Source organism: Lutjanus erythropterus, chromosome 14, assembly GCF_056507025.1.
Source record: "Lutjanus erythropterus isolate fLutEry1 chromosome 14, fLutEry1.hap2, whole genome shotgun sequence".
Taxonomy (NCBI): Eukaryota; Metazoa; Chordata; class Actinopteri; order Lutjaniformes; family Lutjanidae; genus Lutjanus; species Lutjanus erythropterus.
Window position 1 is genome coordinate 10,233,058 of NC_139330.1, and position 19,303 is coordinate 10,252,360.

General features: G+C 38.7%; 1 protein-coding gene across 1 annotated transcript; it reads right to left on the reverse strand.

Annotated features, from left to right (window-relative positions):
• Window positions 1–206: 206 nt before the first annotated feature.
• Window positions 207–17,816, reverse strand: b3galnt2 (beta-1,3-N-acetylgalactosaminyltransferase 2). Its single transcript, XM_084736254.1, has 12 exons — window positions 17,539–17,816; window positions 14,766–14,892; window positions 14,228–14,328; window positions 10,030–10,229; window positions 9,705–9,800; window positions 6,537–6,647; window positions 6,346–6,424; window positions 4,405–4,588; window positions 3,940–4,065; window positions 2,769–2,928; window positions 2,620–2,676; window positions 207–481 (listed from the first exon to the last, which is right to left on the reverse strand). Exons 1-12 carry the CDS (start codon window positions 17,645–17,647, stop codon window positions 344–346), a joined length of 1,488 nt encoding a protein of 495 aa, XP_084592380.1. The 5' UTR covers window positions 17,648–17,816; the 3' UTR covers window positions 207–343.
• Between the last annotated feature and the right edge of the window lie 1,487 nt (window positions 17,817–19,303).

The following is a 19,303-nucleotide window of genomic DNA, read 5'->3' on the forward strand; positions in this document are numbered from 1 at the left end:
ATCAGTTAGAAAGAAAGTAGTTCCTACATGAAGCTGCTCAAAACAGATATCTCCCAAACTCTGCAACTCACCACTGAAATCTAAATGCATAAAAAGCTCTACAGTTAAGAGGAAAAATGTGCATTTTTGATTTTGGGGTGAACTGTCCCTTTAAGAACCTGCGATGGAATCTTAAAAGTCTTTAAGATTATTTTTCCAACAGAAAATCCCAAAAATCTAAGAGTTTTTATTGTATAATAATAAGTGATAAAAGTCTGAAACGACTCAAAACTGAACCAACAATCAGTGTTGAGTGCATTTTACCCACAGCGCCACCCGGTGAGTGTGGTGGTGCGAACCAGATTCAGTGGCCCCAGGGACAGCCGCAGGGGTCTCCGCAGGTCCTCTTCCTGTCCCAGAGGATGTGCAGCTCCTCGGCCGTGTGCTGGGGAGACGACAGCATGTCCAGGTAGCACTCCTTCTCGCACAGCCAGCCGGGGTCCTGCGAGGAGGACAGTGGACGTGTTCATACGCACAGACTGATGTGGTTATTATGCGCGGGTTCTGATTTCTGATTTTAGAGGTTTTATTTATCACAGGCTCAAATAATTTATGCGGTGAAATCCTGCAATGGTGACAAAGCTGAGCTAAAAGGATAAAGCACTGAAGCTGCAGCGATAGAAGGAAAATTAGTTGCAGTCGTTTCAGTAATTTTTCTGGCAAAATGTCGAAACAGTTGCACGTTCTTGGTTCTGAAACGTGAGGATTTGCTGCCTTTCTTTGTCATTAATGACGGTAAATGAAGCGTCTCTGGGTTTTGGACTGTTTGTTGGACAAAAAGGCAAACTGAAAGACGGCGCTTTGTAGTGCTGAACAATTAATTGAATTTTTACTGGAATCAAAATATTTTCAAACTGCAGGAAGTGCAATGTTTGTTAAAGGCAAAACTCTTGTCAAAATTCCATTTTAAACTAAATATTGTTGTGCTGCTGAGGCCTACAGACTTCATTAAACATCTGTGATCTGATATTGGACACTGTATGAGCATTTTTCACAATTTTTTGACATTTTATAGACTAAAACAGTTAAATAACTGGCAGATAAATCAATAAGTAATCATATAAACATGTCTTTTGTATATTAAAACATGTCAAACATACAAATGTCACTGCTGTAAAGCAAACTATAGAAGAGAATATAAAAAGCAAAATGATTATCATTTCAAAGTGAAGTAGTGAATTTCTAAGAGGAGGAAAATAATGACACTCTCAACAGCGAATAAGAGATTTGGCCGTGAGGGGACTTCACTTTTTATTTTATATTCTGTTTCATTTTCTACGTGTATTAGTTTATTGTTGAACTTTGACAGCCAAAACATTTCTAAATAAATGACTGACAGCGTGCATGTTTTTCATTCTTTCACTGCCTTCTGTCTCCTTTTATTCTGTTTCTGTTTGCCGTTTTTTTGTACTTTACGACGTTCTTATTATTTTCAGTCAGCTGTAGAGCACTTTGAACTGAATTGACTTGTATTCACAAGATGCTGTACAAATAAAGTTTGACTGGTAACTCACAGCAGACTGAACTCATCTTCATCGCTCACAATATGAGCTTCGGCACCTTATCCAAGCTGAGATCAAAGTAAAACCAGGACGCTTGATTAACCGAGTTAAGAAAATTTTGTACTTCGTAGTAACTTCTTATCTTACTGTGATATTTGCATCTTGAACTCTGTCATACAACTGTTGTCTTTTATGATATTTTTTCTTACCTTTCTTATCTTTATGGAGAGATATGTAAAGTTAATACAGCCGTCCAAACAGCGAGTCACAGACTGTATATAAAATAGGCTGAAATCCTCATTTAATATACAGTCTATGGTTAAAGTGAGTTGTTTCCTCTGCCTCCTCCTCCCTCAGTGTTTTGTGGACTAAAAAACTAACCAACTTTTTTTTTTTTTTGCACTGAACATTTTGGGGTTATTCAACTACAAAGTCTCGATTTGTAAATATCAACAGATGCCCCGCAAAACTGTCATTTTTCACTTTAAAATTCTTCTTGGTGCACGGTATCGAGCGTGATGTAACACCCGGTAAGCTTGTGTGCCTGAGTTTATTTTTATTTATTTAGCCATTTTATTTTATTTTTGAATTTGGTGGTATTTAGAGGGCTGCGGACGCTAAACATTTTGAAAGTTGAGGATTTTAAATGAATGAGATTACAGACGCGCCTCGAACACAACTGCGGACTGTCGTGCAATTATGGGCTGCATTTAATCACTATGTCACTTTTTGTCTGCTATGTCTTGAGAAGAGATCCTTGTAACCAAAACGTCAGCACTTTTTTAATAAATCAATGCAGAGGAAGTGACTTTGACTTTCTTTGAAATTAATTTTTGATTCCCTGCATCACAAAAGAGACCAAGCAAGTGATGTGCATGTTGCCTCCTACTCATGTGTACAGTACTGAACTGGACTGAAGTACAATAATACAATATTATAATGATCATCAGCTTATTAAATCAGACCTGGACAGATGTGATCGTGATAAGAGGCTTCCACTGTATTTATAAATATATTGTAATGTTGTCTGAAAACTATAATTTATGATAATCTGGACGTCATTCAAGATTTTTTTTACCTGATATTTCTGTGGTCCGACAGCAGCCATCCATATCCCCATGCTCACGTCTTCTCCCTGTAAGACGACATCCAGGGCAGAGTCCTCTCATTATACTCATGTCTATCTAATACCCCCCCTACACGGTCACCTGTTCTCGGGTATTTTACCTGGTAGGCCTTCAGTTTATCCGCATTGCTGGCGAGCCACTGGACCAGGTCACGAGAGACCACGTAGCCGGAGCCGCAGGCGAACGCCGGGTAGGCTGGACTGGCGTACTCCAGCTCCTGCCACTTCCCAATGCGATCCACTGCCCAGCTCTGCCTGAAACTGGGTCAGGACCACAGATACAACATCATCATCATCACATCCTGGCTGCCTTTAACCTGATCCATCATCTTTCTTTTTTCATTTCATCGCACTGAAGTTAAAGGGATAGTTCTGATTATTTGAAGTGGGGTTATATGAGGTATTTATGTGTAGTCTGTGTCTTTGCCACAGTAGATGAAGGTCAACAGGCCCCCACTTTGGAGAGGCTGAGAGGAGCACCAGCAGGTATTTTAGCCACCTAAAATAAAGACCCAGCTAAAGAAATTAATATTTGTTTAACTGTACACTATTTTTTAGAATATTTTCACCACTTTACGTTGCCTTCAGGCAGCCTTTTCTGACAGGAAACCAGCGATATACAAGACAAATATCGTTCTCTCCACTCCACTTTGTTTTGTTTTTTTTTAAAGTATAGTATGGATTCACGTAACGTAAACTTATGGAGTCTGGTAGGTTTGGGTTATAAAATGGTGGCTTCCCGTCAGAAAAGGCTGTCTGTTAATGCAGTAAAGTGAAGGAAATATTCTAAATATAGTATAAACTTAAACTGACTATGATGTTTTTTTTTTTTTTATTCATTCATTTTTTTACTGCAACATCAACAAATTCTAAACAATAAAACAGGCTGCCAGGTACATTTTGAGAGTTCATACCCCTGAGTATGCATGTTCTTCCCCTCAGCCTCCTTCCCCTCTTCACAGACAGGAGATATTTCAAATGAGATGTCCGATTAGTTCACTTTAAAACGGTTTGTTTTTTGCTGATAATGGTTCAAAGAGCTCAGAGGCCAGTGAATACAGCAGTTCATTGCTTAGTTTCTGTGCTGACGCCTCTCTGCTTCTCCAGTCTGCTGGCGTGCCAGCTGCCATCTACTGCAGCTAATACACTGACTATTGATAAGCACCTCACAGAACTCCACATCAAACAATCCAAACTGTCCCTTTAAATTGCAATCACAAGTGGCCTAAAATCAAAGCCAAAATGCACGTTCGGACACCAAATTGCACTTACTTTCCCCACCAGAAATTGCTGCGCTTGAGACCCTTGTGGTCAATCTTCATTAATACTGAGTCCACGTCGATGTAACAATCATCATCAGTCTTCAGCAGCAGATTAAAGTCAGCGTTTCCCACAGACCTGCCAGAGAGGGAATATGCAAACTTAATTAAAGGCCCACCTTCTGATTTTTAGCAATATCCCAGAGTGGATTTACTTTCAAATACCACCGAGAGTGGAGGGCAGGAGGTCCTGCAAATAAATAATACACTTGTCAAGTCAAAGCTTGAGACCACTCTGTATATTTTGCCACCTGATGACTCACAACTGTACTTTTTTCCCTGATGGAGTGATTGCAATCGCGCTTCTAACAGTGAGACATTTTGAGGCGACGGCACACTTTCATTTCAGGTTGCTGATTTCCTCAGAGGGCCCAGGCAATTTGGAGACAGAGAATCGAGTCATTAGCACTTGGCATACCATTTATAGAACTGAAGCAGTTTGGAAGGCACGTTCCTGTAGGTGTCTACCACATCTACGAACACCATGTCGCCGTGCCTGAGGCTCTCCTGCTGCAAGGCGGCGTCCTCCTGCCTCAGCCTGGAGGCATGGTGCTCCATCCTGGCTGGGCGGCCCCGCAGGAGCTCCGACAGACCGTCTGCATCTGACGCACAGGTGGTGGGGGGTGTGCACAGGGAGGCACATGATTGGGGTAATGGAGGGGGGGGAGAAAAAGCAGAAAAAACTTGATAAATTGGGGAGAATTGTGAAGGAGTTTTTTTTTTTTAAGTCAGTAACTTTTCATTCACCTGAAGTCTGAGTAAGTTTAGGCACCTTTGAGAACTAATAAGAGACAAAACGATATGATAAACCTGCAACATTTTACAGAATGGATCATTGGTTCTGTTTTCAGAGATACTGGATGGTCAATTTCATTTTGTTTTCCTCAAAATGGCACCAAATCCATTCTCTGATTAGCTAAAATGCTAAAATAAAGTCAAGAGGTTCAATCAATAATGTAACACAACAGTGTAAAGAGACGAGAAAAATATCATTTCTATTTGGCCTTGAGGCGGAAAAAGAATTTACTATACTATGTATATATATGTATATATATATATATATATATATATATATATATATATATATATATATATATATATATATATATATATATACATACATATATATATATATATATATATATATATATATATATATATATATATATATATATATATATATATATAACTATAAAACCATCAGGTAAATTCTGTAGATTTTCATGCAAACATGGCAGAAAATGTTGTTTTGCAGCCTCTCAAATATGGAGATGTTCTCTGTTAATTATCATGCTCAACTGAAAATCTTTGTGTTTTTTAAAAAAGTCACATGAACATTTTATTCATTCAAAGCCAAATAAATTCAGATAACTTTGAGAAATAATAACTGGCAAAACAAGATCATAAACTTCCAATATTTTACAGAATGGATTATTAGTTCTGTTTTCAGAGATACTGGAGGGTGAATTAATAATTTTTAATGTCCTCAAAATTGCTGCAAATCCATCTCAGATAAACTGGAATGCAAACATGCAGGAAGTTCAATCAATAACACAACAGTGTAAAGAGACAGGAAAAATATTATTTCTATTTAACTTTAAAATTGTTAGGTAAATTAAGTAGGTTTTCGTGCAACTATGGCAGAAAATGCTGTTTTCAGCCTCTCAAATATGGAGATTTCCTTCTCTTTATTCCCGTTTATCGTATTAAACTGAATATCTTTGTTTTGGACGGACAAAACGAGGCATTTAAAGACATCACCTTGGACATTTTATGAACATCACAGCCCTAGATTAAACAGCACAATTAACTTTAGTCTTAACTTTATATGATAACTACGGGTAACGGGGGGGGCAGGAAAAACTTGATAAATTGGGGCGAATGGTGAAGGAATTGTTAAAACCTTTTATTCACCCAAAGTCTGAATAAATTCAGGCACGTTTGAGGACTAATAACTGACAAAACAACATGATAAACCTGCAACATTTTACAGAATGGATCATTAGTTCTGTTTTCAGAGATACTGGATGGTGAATTTAATTTTGTTTTCCCCAAAATGGCTACAAATCAATTCTCGGATAAACTGGAATGCAAACACATGCAGGAGGTTCAATCAATAATGTAACACGACAGTGTAAAGAGACGGGAAAAAAATTGTTATTTCTATTTGGCACATATGAAAGAGCCCTGAGGCGAAAAAAAAAGAGCTAATCTCATAACCTGCCAGAGTGAATCAGCGGGTTTTTTTTTTTATTTTTACATAGGGTCTGGGACTCCTTTTACAACAGTTGGCTCATGGAGCGATTTGATCGAGCTGTTTTCATAAAATGCTCGGAATTAATTCTGTTGCTGGACCAACCGTAGATAGTAAATGTGAAGCCTCCGGCCAAACCGGGAAACCCAAGCGCACTTCTATGAGGCAATATGCCCTCTGCGATCTGCAATTCAAGAAAATAACAACATTTTTATTATCTTCAAACTTTTCTCCAACACTTGAGAGAGAATATTCTTTATACATTTATACATTTTTGACGCCACGTCGGTACGTACAGAGGAGATCTTGAGGACACCTCCTCCATCACTGAGCTGCACGGAGGAGGAGTTGATTGTGCTCAATCCAGCAGCGTCCAAATTCTCCCAAACCAGCGTCCCCTCAAAACCCTGCATGAAAAAAAAACAGACATGTAACACGGTTTTCTTCTGTCCAACACTGTTTAAACTGAGCAGCATTATACTGCATACAGACGTCGCCTTCTACGGTTTCAAACCTACATTTGATTTAGCCTGTTTCATTTGTTTCTCTACTATAATTTTATAAAAGATCAACTTAAACACACCCTGAACATCTTGTTTTTGCTGCACTTTAAGTTCTCACTTTGTGGTGGTGATGTAAACTGTTGTATTTGGTTGGATGCAGACACAACAGACAAAAGTTTGGACATTTTGTAAATTAATACTGCAGACATCAAAACTATTTTCTTTTAATAAAATCGTTTTCATTCAATCTTTGTTTGTAAGTGCGGAAGACAGCGAGTGAGTCTTTTTGCTTTTATTGTCGACCCATAATCTTCTCCTACAAACCTGTTGGCCCGCATGCAAAAGTTTTTTCTCTTAATATTTTAGCTTCTTCAAAGTCGCCACCTTTTGCTTTGATAACAGATTTGCACACTGCTGAACCATTTCTTAGACAAATGAATGAATAAATTTAAGTTTTTTAACCCCAGAATCCTGTAAAACAGACAAATCGAGCACATCAGAATAATAATAACAGTGGTATATTTTAAATAACTTAAACTGTTCTAAAAATGGATTTATTTCATCACTGCAGTAACATGCAGGTGTGTTTTTGTGGCGAGGGAAATGATGAAAACAAATGATAGAATGTAATAACAGTGTGTAATGTTGGATGTGGTAATTTAACTTAAAATAAACAGAAAGTTGCTGACTGAGAGTCAACAGGATGCTGCTGCCTCGCTGCTGCTGCTTGACAGAGCGCTCCAGGGCTTTCTCTTCAGGAACTGATGTCCTGCTGTGATAATGTGAAGCCATTTTCAGTTTGCGGCGCTTATAGAGAGCCATACTGTTGCGTCTCTGTCGAAAAAGACACTTAAAGGTTTGCTAGCTGCGTCTTGTCCCACGACCACGCCCCCCCTTGGGGTGGAAACGTGGACTGTAAAAGCGGCCAGTCAGTGTGAATGCCTGTGTCAAACGCTTCATCACGGATCAGTTCATGGTGTTACTCAGTAAATGACGCGAGTTGACTGTGTCTGTAGATCAAAGTGAATCAGAAAAGAGTCTTAGTGATGGTGGACCTAAAAGTTTTACTGTGAAAAAACATGGCTGAACCTTAAAACACCTGCTTTTAGAATGGAGAACCAGAACAGCTTATCTATCTATCTATCTTAACAATATAGAAGGTGATAGTTTTACGTATGTCAGTTTTGTCCACTTTGATGGAGGCAGACTGAAAGGACCCCTATTTCTTTATTTTTTTTTTCTATGTATTGACACTGATCAATGATCCACAAAGACACAACTGCTCACTGGACGAGCCAGAGGATCTGTGCTCCTAAAAGCTAAACTAAAGGCAATATGGTTTTCCTGTTTTATGCATTTAATCTGGCAAAGGCCTCTGGATTTGTATTTACCACCAGTAAAAGCAGAATGGTTGTTTTCACCCAAAAAGAGGCAGGGGCATGATGCATGAGCAAAGTACGTGGATGGGTTGCTCTCATCCATGGCAACGTGTCGACGCGTGTTGTGCAGATCAGCGTTCAATGCAAAACATATCTTACACTTTAAAAAAGGTCTACCTTTGTAGACATACTTTGATGATGCACAGCTGCTCATAAGGATTATGTTGTAGCTCAGTTTTTCTTCTTCTGGCTGCAGCGCTCTCCCTCAATGCTGGATCAGTTTCAAAATCTGCTCTCCCCATGAGTCACACAAAAAACATGGTTGAAAAATATCAACATTTTTCCTTTAGTGGCAGTAATTTCCTGGGATCCTCCCCACTGTGCACAGTAATCTGGTTTGAGGTGACCAGATGAGAACGGGTGAAATTCAGAGCAGAGAGTTGGGGGTGCGAGTGTCCATGTCAGAAGAAATAAAATAGAATAATTTAGAGCAACATCATTTGTTATTAATATCATGAACGTCAGTTACAGATTCAGAGGATGAGATGCAGCACAGTGTCCTGGCACAGGTGTCTCACATCTTTTTTGCAGCTAAGGCTTTCATTAAGCTTACAAAAACATTTTTTTAGATATTGTTTTTCACAAATTCCTCCCACGGTGGTGGCTGCACTCACCATCATCTGGTTTAAAACAGGTCGAATGAGATCAACAATCTGTTAAAATCGTTTCTTTATTTTACCAGTTTAATCTGCATTTATCATTTCTGTACACCTAAAGTGATTTTCCATTTGTAAAAATGTGAAGCCTCTGTACACCGAATAAAAGAAAAGTGCGTCACAGTGAACGTCCACAGTTTGGCACCTTTTTCTCAAAATGTTTTTAATGGCTTGTCTTCCATAAGTTTGCCTTTTTTTTAGCCCTATAAAGGAGAAGTCTGAGTAGAAAACAGAGAATTTAATAGTGGCAGCTCCAGGCAGATACAGATTTTTGCCAAAAATAGCTCTTTTGATAGTAAAGGCTGCAGACCTCTGGCCTCATCAGTGCAGTGAAAACACGTCATTAATACTTTTATATATTTTACAAAAATTAACATGACATTTTTATTAACTTAAACCCTGATTTATAGCCTGATTTGATCAGAACTTTTTCACAGATTCAAAAAGATAAGATTCGGGACAACTGCCCCTAAGTCAGGACTTACATCTGGTCACTCTAATCTGGTTCTAATTAAAAAGTTAAAAGTTAAAAGTCAAAAGAGATACCATTTAGTTCCATTTAAAAAGGTGTGATCTGCAACAATTTCCTGAAAAAGCAATGTATAGACATAAATATAATCCCTTTCAGCCATCACATGACGCACTAAAACTGTGTGGTGGAGGCTGTATGTGCAGAGACTCTGCAATTGTTTTGCCATGCTTGGGACGTTTCACCAGCCCAAAACGTTGGTATTCGACTTCCTGATGCCTTTACGAACGACTCTACCTTTAATCTAACTTGCAGAAACTCCAATCCAAATGATTAAAACATGCTGGACACTTTCTTTTCTGGGTGTTGGATGCTGGAGACCATATGAAAAACTGACCTTAGGCAAGATGAACTGCTCCACTGGTTTGTACCACACCCCGTTCACCAGCGTCCCCGTGCTGATGGCACTGAAGCGAGCAGTGACCACAGCCTCCTGCAAAAATCACAAGATTTTATCCATCAACAACTCATGAATGTGCAGATTTACTTTCACTACAGACTGTTATCTTGAAGATAAGCAACCCATCAGGACTTTGAGTTCATGTCTATAAGTGAGGCAGAGTCCTGCAGCTGCCTCCAGGCTGTGTATCTACCTGCTCCACACACACACACACACACACAAAAAAAACATATATTATGTTCAGAGGTCAAAGCTCTGTTACCTCCTGGTCCAGCTGCAGAAGCTTCACCGTCACATTGCTCTGAAGCTCGGGCCGGGTCCCGCTGGGAAACACCCCCAGCCTGGTGATCACCACCGGGTGCAGGACCTTGAAATCCAGGGCGATGGCCGACACGTCGGAGAGGGCGAGCGACGAGGGGTCAGGCACCGTCACAATCTCTATCTCTGCATCCTGGCCCGCCGCTGGGACAGAGGGACCGCGGAGAGATTACTGCACGTGAAATTTATTACAATCCCAACGTGCTGACCGACTCTTTTTGTTGATGAGGACCGGGTGATTCGGGGAGAGGCAGAGCGCTCAGAGAAGAAGTCAGACTCCGGTAAAGAGACACCATCAGCACTTTGAAGAGTCGGTTCTGAGGACTGCTGTCTTCAAAGCGAGCTTCTGCTCGTGAGTGTGGTTTCTTAATTACAAAAAGAGCAGTTTATTACCCAGGAGATCAATGAAAAGATCAAGGCTGTTAAAAGGGAAGCAGGCTTTTTACTTTATATGCATTCTACATAAGTTCTGCTGCTCACGCCGAAATAAAGGCAATTAGGGGCGAAGAATCACAGACAAAGAGAAAGCAGCAGTTTATCAAACTGCAAGTTTCTCACACTGACTGAGTGGAGCTGAGTGTGAGGATGTATTTAATATTCCTATGGACGCTAAATATAAATGATTAGCTTGTGCTTTCTTGTCAAAAATAATAAAAGCAGTGCGTCTCTTGGCACTGGACAGCATGAGATTGCCTCTTTATTCTGGGGAAAAATTAATAAAAGTTGGCATTAATCATGAATAATTAACAGCAAATTCAGTGGAGTTTAGCATTTATTGGTGATTTTTTTCAATATTAGGCGACAGCTAAACATCAATAATATTCCGCAGTCCAACACTAACAGCTGGGGAAACGAGCTGCAATATAATCCTTGTGGGAACCGTCAAAGTACGTCCACTAAAAGTGTTTGTTTTTGCTTCCGACAGGCTCGGATTATTGGCTATGAAGTGTCTGACAACATTATGAAAATGATCTCTGCAGAGAAAAAAGCTTTTTTTTTGAAGAGTAAGATATATTTTGTTTAACTAGAAGCAGCCGTTTTGTTGCTCTTGCAAAACTCACCGTTTATAAAAAACATTAATTTTATCATCTGGTGATATTTTTTCAATATTAGATGAAGACAGAACTTCTGTAATATTCTGCAGTCCAACAGTAAATTATCTAATGGTCAAATCAAGTCACAACTAAGGCTGCATCTGACAATTATTTATCTGCATTACTGATTAATCTGCAGAGTATTTTCCTGCTCAATCAATGAACATTTGATTTCGTTTTCCCAGAGCTCAAGACAAGTTCTTCAAATTGTTTAGATAAATTGTTTAGTTAAGATCAGGGCTTCAACGATTACCGATTAATTGATCTGCCAACTGAAAGAAAAATTAACTGTCAACTCTATTGATAATTGATTAACCATTTCATTCATATTTCAAGCAGAAATATCAAACACTTTCTGACTTTCTTTAGTTAAATGTAAGGATTTCATGTTTTTCTTTGTCTTTTATCCAAGTTATTAGCTTGTGATTGTGTCTCTGGGCACTGAACAGCAAGAGAACTCTACTTTGTTCTGGAGAAAAATTAACAAAAATTGGCATAAATCATTAATAATTTACAGCAAATTCTGTGTAATTTAGCATTTATTGGTGATTTTTTCAATATGAGGCGACAACTAAAGGTTTTTAATATTCTACAGTACAAATCAAGTCATAACTAGGGCTGCATCTGACACTGGTTACTCTGCAGATTAACGTCTGGATCCGTTGACGCATATTTGGTCTATAAAATGTCAAAAAATAAATTTTACAGAGATCAAGGCGATATCTCCTGCTTGCTTGTTTTGTCCAACTAACAGTCAAAAACCCAAGACTAGAGCTGCAATAATTGTTGATTACTTGATTATTTGATTGAGAGCAAAATTAGCTGGCAACTATTTTGATAAATAATTAATCGTTTCAGTCATTTTTCAAGCAAAAATGTCAAACACTGGCTTGTGAGGATTTGCCGTTTTTCTTTGTCATCTACACAAATTATTATCTGCTTACTTGTTGAAATTAACAGCAGTGTGTTGTGGCACTGGACAGCATGAGACTCCTACTTTGTTTTGGGGAAAAAAGATGAATAAAAGTTGGCGTTGATCATAAATAATTAACAGCACATTCAGTGTTATTTGGCATCTGTCAAGGGCACAGGTTTGATTTTGACATTGGTGGGGACATAAAAGCAGTCTGCAGCACCCCCACCCGAGGAAGCTGAGTCTTTTTACATTTATGATTCTGTCCACAATTTCATGTCATCTACAGCCTTTATTACAGCAAACACACTCATAAAGGGACGTTTTTTTGTCAGTGTGTACCAGAGACAAGAATTATACAGTTTTGATTATGCAAACCAATAATATAAGAATTACACTACAAACCAGTTTGATAATCAAATAATCGTTTCATTCGTTTTTTAAGCAAGAATGAAGAAGCAGCTTCTTAAATGTGAGGATCTGCTGTTTTTCATTATCATTTATGACAGTTAATGAAGCGTCTTTGGGTTTTTGACGGTTCGTTAGACCAAAGAAACAATTTGAACGTGTCATAAAACGAAGGTGCAATAATTGCTGGATTTGTTGGCGACTAATTACATAGTTTGTGATGAGAATTGTTCACACTTTTTGACATTCTATATAATGTATTTTATATAAACTAAACAATTAATTGTGAAAATAATCATCAGATTAATCAATAATGAAATATTAGTTATGATAATATGTAATATTTACATTTGAGAAGCTGGAACTAAATGAAATGCCTCTATATGATGCATCTAAATGACTATCAACAAGATGACTGGCTATTTCTGCATATTTATTCTTAAATCCTGCCAACGAGTTGGATTCTCAAGCCTGTGTTCGCATTTTTGAAAACAGCATTACAGTAGGTCATAAGTGTGTCAGTTAAAAAGAAGCAGGAGGAGATTTTAATACAGATAATTTTTATTTTTGATTATTATTTTGTGATTACTGTGGTGGAAACAGTACCGCTCTTGTCCACAGGGGGCTCCAGAACCAGCAAAATATGAAAGTCCCTTGAGGTACTGACTTAAACAATAAATTGAATTAATGATGTCAGCACGAGTCACAATATCTCTACAAACCAATCAATCAAACACTGTAAAAAAAAAAGTATTTTATCAGCCCTGAAGTCTCTTTCAATCACATTAACATTTTCACTTTTCCTCACCAGAGCGCAAACAACTTGTGTTGACAACAGCATGACAAAAAGAAGCTAATTAGCATTCACCTTCTTGTAGACCCAAAGAAAAATCCCCGTGATGAATGCAGCACACACAAACAAATTTCAACAACAATTAATTGTCCGTTTAACGTGCGCTCTGACCTGAATCCTGAGTCAGGTTCCCCAACTGTGTTTAAAAGCGGCCATTGTCTCTTTCTCTTCCAATCACGCCGAGCATCTCGCAAAACCTGAGCCTGCCCGCCTGCCTGCCTCCGATTCTGAAGCAAATCACGTCAACACTTATGACCATTAACGCGCTGGAGAGCAGAGAATGGGCTGGAAAAATAAAACATCGCCGTGACCCTAAAGGCCGCCGTCTGAAAAAGCCTATTCCGATGAGCAGTAATTATGTTTTCATGAAGGCAGCAAACACTGCACCGAACAGGGGGGGGAGAAAAGTAGTGAAACGGCTGCACTGACTGACTGGACTGACTCTGTGAAGGTGAGAGACATAACAATTACTGTCGACGCTCAGTCTGACAGTGAGTCTGTTCAATTATTTCCCATATAGTGCGGCAGTGCTTCCTATAGCTTTACTTTCCGAGTGTTGGTTGGTACGCCGCTCTAGTAGCGGCTGCAGCAGCAGCAGCTGCGTTGACTGAGAGAGACTTCTGCTTCAGCCTTGGGTACAGAAAGGAAAAGAACGGCGTCCTTGAGGTGTGGGTGAACATGAATAAAGGTGTTTTACTTCTTTTCTGAACATGCATTCTGCTCATTCTTTCAACTCGGCTGCTGTTATTCTTCTACCTTTGCACTATTTTTCTTTTTTTTCCCCTCCCCTCCACTTGTAAGCAACAGATTGCACACAACAGAGCATCTTTTTTTTTTTCCCCAGATGTCCTCTCATTAATGTGATTTCTTTTACCTGGCTCGGTGAAGTTCAGGAGGGAGCAGGAGTACGGGTCCTCTCTGTCCTCCTCCGGTATGGGACATCCATGTTCGCCCACGATAAACTTCACCCCCACTCTGTGCAGGGGAAAAAAAAAAAAAAAAAAGCACAAACAGTGTTGCAATCATCTTTTTTTGTGTGTGTATGTGTGTGTGTGTACGATATTAGGCAGCAAGATTTCTTTAAAGCTTGTCCATCTATCCACCCTGCGTTGCCATGGTTACCGAGGGTTGCTTAAAGGCCATCACACCTTATCTGTGCACAGATCGCTGAATGAGAAGGAAATGGACAAAAAGGAAGAATGAAAGAGAGAACAATATTGGCTGCTGGTCAGGTAAAGATAAAAGGGTTGATGGGGCAGTCAGTTATTTGCTGCCAGCTGCAGGCTTTATTTCCTCTGTATGAATCTAGACACACAAAAAAAAAAAAACACAAAGAAAAGGAGAAAGACAGAAAGAAGTGGGGGGGAAGTTGGAGCTCCCGCCGGCCCCCCCCCTCCCTCGATATTACGGACCTGTGCTGGAAGTGGGGGTGATCTCGGAGGTAGCCCAGCCAGGTCTCCCTTATCGCTTGTCGCAGTTCATAATGGTGTCTCGCTGACAGCACTCCCACCAGAACTTCATAGAAAGGTAAAGCCTCATCTGTGTCGGACAAACAGACAGCCAGGCTGAATCATTTTAAGAAATCTCAGATGTGACGTTTCCTACTAACGATTACTTTCTCTGTCGATTAATCTGCCTGTTGTTTCAGTCTATATAATGTTAAAAAAAAAAGTGCTTGTTAAAATATTGTGAGTTAAGCCATTTTTTACAGGAAAAATGCAAAAGAAATTAGTTTCCAGCATCTTAAATGTGAACAATGGTGGCTTTTAAAGATTATTAATATTGTAACTAACAATTCTTTTCATTAGCGATTAATCTGATGATTATTTTCACATTTAATCAGTTATCCTTTCAAAAGATTATGAAGAAAGCTCATCATAATTTCAGAGAGCCCAAAGTGACATCTTCAAAATAATCAATTAATTAAATGCCAACTATTTTGATAAGCGATTAAGCAGTTACAGTCATGTTTAAAGGGCAAAAAAACATGACTGATCAAGAAAATAATCAACAAATAAATCAACAATGAAAATATTAATTAGTTGCTCATCATAATTTCAACAGAGCCCAAAGTGACATCGTCAAATTGCTTCTTTTGTCCAACTAACAGTCAAAAATCAGATCAATATTAGAGCTGCAATAAATTAGTCACCAGCTATTTTGATCATTGATTAATCAGCTTCAGTCATTTTTTTAAGGGAAAAAAAGTAAAAATTATCTGATTCCACCTTCCTAAATCTGAATATTTTCTGTTTTTCTTTACTCCTCTCTGACAGTAAAGTGAATATCTTTTGGTTGTGGACAAAACAAGACATTTGAGGACGTCACGTCTGTCTTTGGGAAAGACTTATAGACCGAACAACTAATCGATTAATTGAGAAAATAATCAACAAATTAATCAACAATGAAAATAATCGTTGGCTGCAGCACTAGAAAAATACTCTGCATAATTTCCCAGAGCCCAAAATGATGTCTTCAAAGTCTTTTGTCCAACCAATGACGATTAATTGATTAGTTGTCAATCAAACTACTGTTTGATAGCCGATTAATTGGTTCAAGTCATTTCTTTTTGAAGGAAAAAAAGTCAAAATTCTCTGATCCCAGCTTCTTAAATGTGAATATTTTCTAGTTTCTTTATTCCGCTACAACAGTAAACTGAATATCTTTGGATTGTGGACAAAACAAGACATTTGAGGACGTCATCTTTGCCTTTGGGACACAAAAATAACTGACTGATCGTCATTTTATAGTCCAAACAACTAATCGATTAATCCAGAAAATAATCAACAGATTAATCAACAATGAAAATAATCGCTGGAACCAACAAATGTTTGACACTGTTGCTTGAAAAAATGACTGAAACTATCAATTGAATTATCAAACTAGCTGGCAACTAATTTTCTGGCAATCAACTTATCAATAAATTGACTTAACGCTGCAGCTCTGTCTCCTACCCAGTGATGAAGAGGTGTTTAATGTGAAGATGGTGGTAAAATGAGACGTACTGCTGGTGACAATGACCCCAGAGATAATAAATAAGACTCACATTTTCACCCACTCTTGATTTATGCTTCACATTCCTGCTCCTGACAGCCTCTGATATCTACTTTGCACTGACTTATTGTGATGCATCGAGGGCTGCAACTACAGATTACTTTCTGTCAATCATTTTCTCGATTAATCAATTACTTGTTTGGTCTGTAAAATGTCAGAAAATGGTGAAAAATGTTGATCGGTGTTTCCCAAACCCCCAAGGTGACGTCCTCAAATGTCGTGTTTTGTCCACAACCCAAAGACATTCAGTTTGCTGTCACAGAGGAGCAAAGAAACTAGAAAATATTCACATTTAAGAGAGAATTTTTTACTTTTTTCATAAAAAAATGACTTAATGAATCAAAATAACTGTCTGATCGATTAATTGTTGCACCTTCATCTCACTTCTCACTCAAAAAGACTCAAAGACTCCTCATTTACTATCATGAATGACAATGAAAAGCAGCAAATCCTCACATTTTAGAAGCTGGAACCAGCAAATATTTGACATTTTTGAATGATGAATCAATCACCAAATAGTTGACAACTGATCGACTAATCATCGCAGCTGCATTTAAAAACATGACTTACAGTTGATGACAATGAAACCAGAGATAATGAATAAAAATCAGATTTTAAGGCATCCCTGATTTATGCTTCACTGACAGCCTCTGATATCTAGTTTGCACTGACTTATTGTGATGCATCCTGTAACTAAAATTGTCCTCATGCATCAAAAGCTGGTTAAACTGTGTTATTCTGATTTTTAATATCGGTTTCACCCTCCTTTATGGTCTTGATAATAAGTGATAATCCATTAAAAAAGCAGCACAGAGCTCTGTAGTTTCCCTGTGTTAACCAGGCAGAGATGCTCAGCTCGCTTCAGTCTCTGTTTCCACATTATCCCAGCAACGCCCAACACTACTGAACTGTTACATTCACATTATTTCCACTAAAACACACACATACGGACACACACACGCTCGTGCAAGCACAAACTACCTGTTCCCACGCCACAAACTCACAACCACAACACACACACCGGGGCGGTGAGAAGCAAACTTAGCCAGCCGCCGCTCGGAGGTATCAAAGACAGAAAAGTTGCCCGGCTCCGAGGAGGTGAAGCCCCGGTGTTGTGGCTCAAAAAAGTACCCGAGTGTGTGTTGTTGTCCGGCGGGGTGGAGGAGGGTCGTTGTGCCAACCACAAGTGCACCAGGACGGCGACAGCACAGGGCAGCAGAATGAGCGCTAGCCTCCGCATGGACGGAGCCCTTCACTTCGCTCGGCCGGAGCAGCCTTCAGCCTTCAGCGGCGCGGAGCCTCTTCCTGAGCCGCACGGAACTGCACGGTACTGCGAGCCGCTCCGTGTGTGCGCTTCATTTCAGCTCCGCAGCTCTCCGCCGGGCTCTCACCACTGCCTCATGTCTGCCTCCGCTGCTCGGAGAGATGGACCAATGGGAGACGAGGAGCCCCGCCGCGGTGCACTCTGGGAGATGGAGTTCTCTAAGCTAAGGACGGGATCGTGCTATCGCTGCCTTACAAAGAACAGAGAGCAGTGACTCCAGAAAAGCTTAAGTTGAAATAAGTGTTTAAAGTTGACTAGTTTAGCTGTTCTTTTTTTTAATGTTTTATTTTACCACAAAATCATTGACGTAGCCTGAATCTTTGGATAAATAAACCAAGATACACCTTAATATATTTTTAAAAAAGTGATATTTAAAGTAGTGACCACACAAAAACACCATTTATGTTGAAATCAGGGCTGCAACTAACGATTCTTTTCATAGCTGATTAATCTGTCAATTATTTTCTCGATTAATTGATTAATAATTCCTTGTTTTAAAATATCAAAAATGTCAATCAATGTCTCCCAAAGCTCAGAACATTATGAAATGTATTATTTTGTCCACAACCCAAAGTTTACTGTCATAGGGGGGTAAAGAAAACAAAAAATATTTACATTTGACAAGCTAAAATCAGCATTTCAAATTTTTTTTCTTAAAACATTACTCAAACTAATCAATTGATTATCAAAATAGTTGATGATTAATTTAATAATCGATTAATAATCAATCGATTTGTTAATTGTTGCAGCTCTAAAGCAAATTTTGAAAGATGTCACAAATTAATTTAACTAACGTTAGCAAAACACTAGCTAACACAAGCTGATAATCTACATCAAATGTTGGCCAGCTACTTAGCTAGTGTTTTGCAGAGTTGCAGCAATTAATCAGCAACAATTAATCAATCATTAATCGACTATTAAATTAATCACCAACTATTTTGATAATCGATTCATCGTTTGGAGTCCTTTTTTTTCTTGATAAAAATGTCCAGCTTCTCAAATGTGAATATTTTCTGGTTTCTTTAGTCCTCTATGACAGTTAACTGAATATATTTGGGTTGTGGGCAAAACGAGACATTGATTGATCAATATTTTTCACCATTTACTGACATTTTATGGCAGCTAACATTAGCAGTTGGTACGTGTGGCTAATGTTAGCAGTTGGTCTTTCCTGTAAATGTTTCTTTAAATTAAATATTGAGATCTTGGATGATGGCAGTTATTTCATCTGGAATCTGTTACTCCCCAAGCCTGATAATTTTCATGCTGTATAAATAAAAATTGGCTTGACCACATTTATCAGAGAAAATAATGATAACCCTTCAAAATATGACATATTCCATTTTAAATTTCTGCACACTTCTGCACGATTTCCATCTCTCTATCTCTTCCTAATTTAGTAAAACCTATTAAAAGATAAATGTGCGTGCCACAGTGGGTTTCGCCTATACGTTTTAGCATTTATCACATCTCCATAAAAAACTGAGCAGCACCATGCAGTTTCAATCTCCACTCAATGGTAAATAGTTTATCGCATGTCCTTAGATGTAAATTGAAACACTAAAACACTGT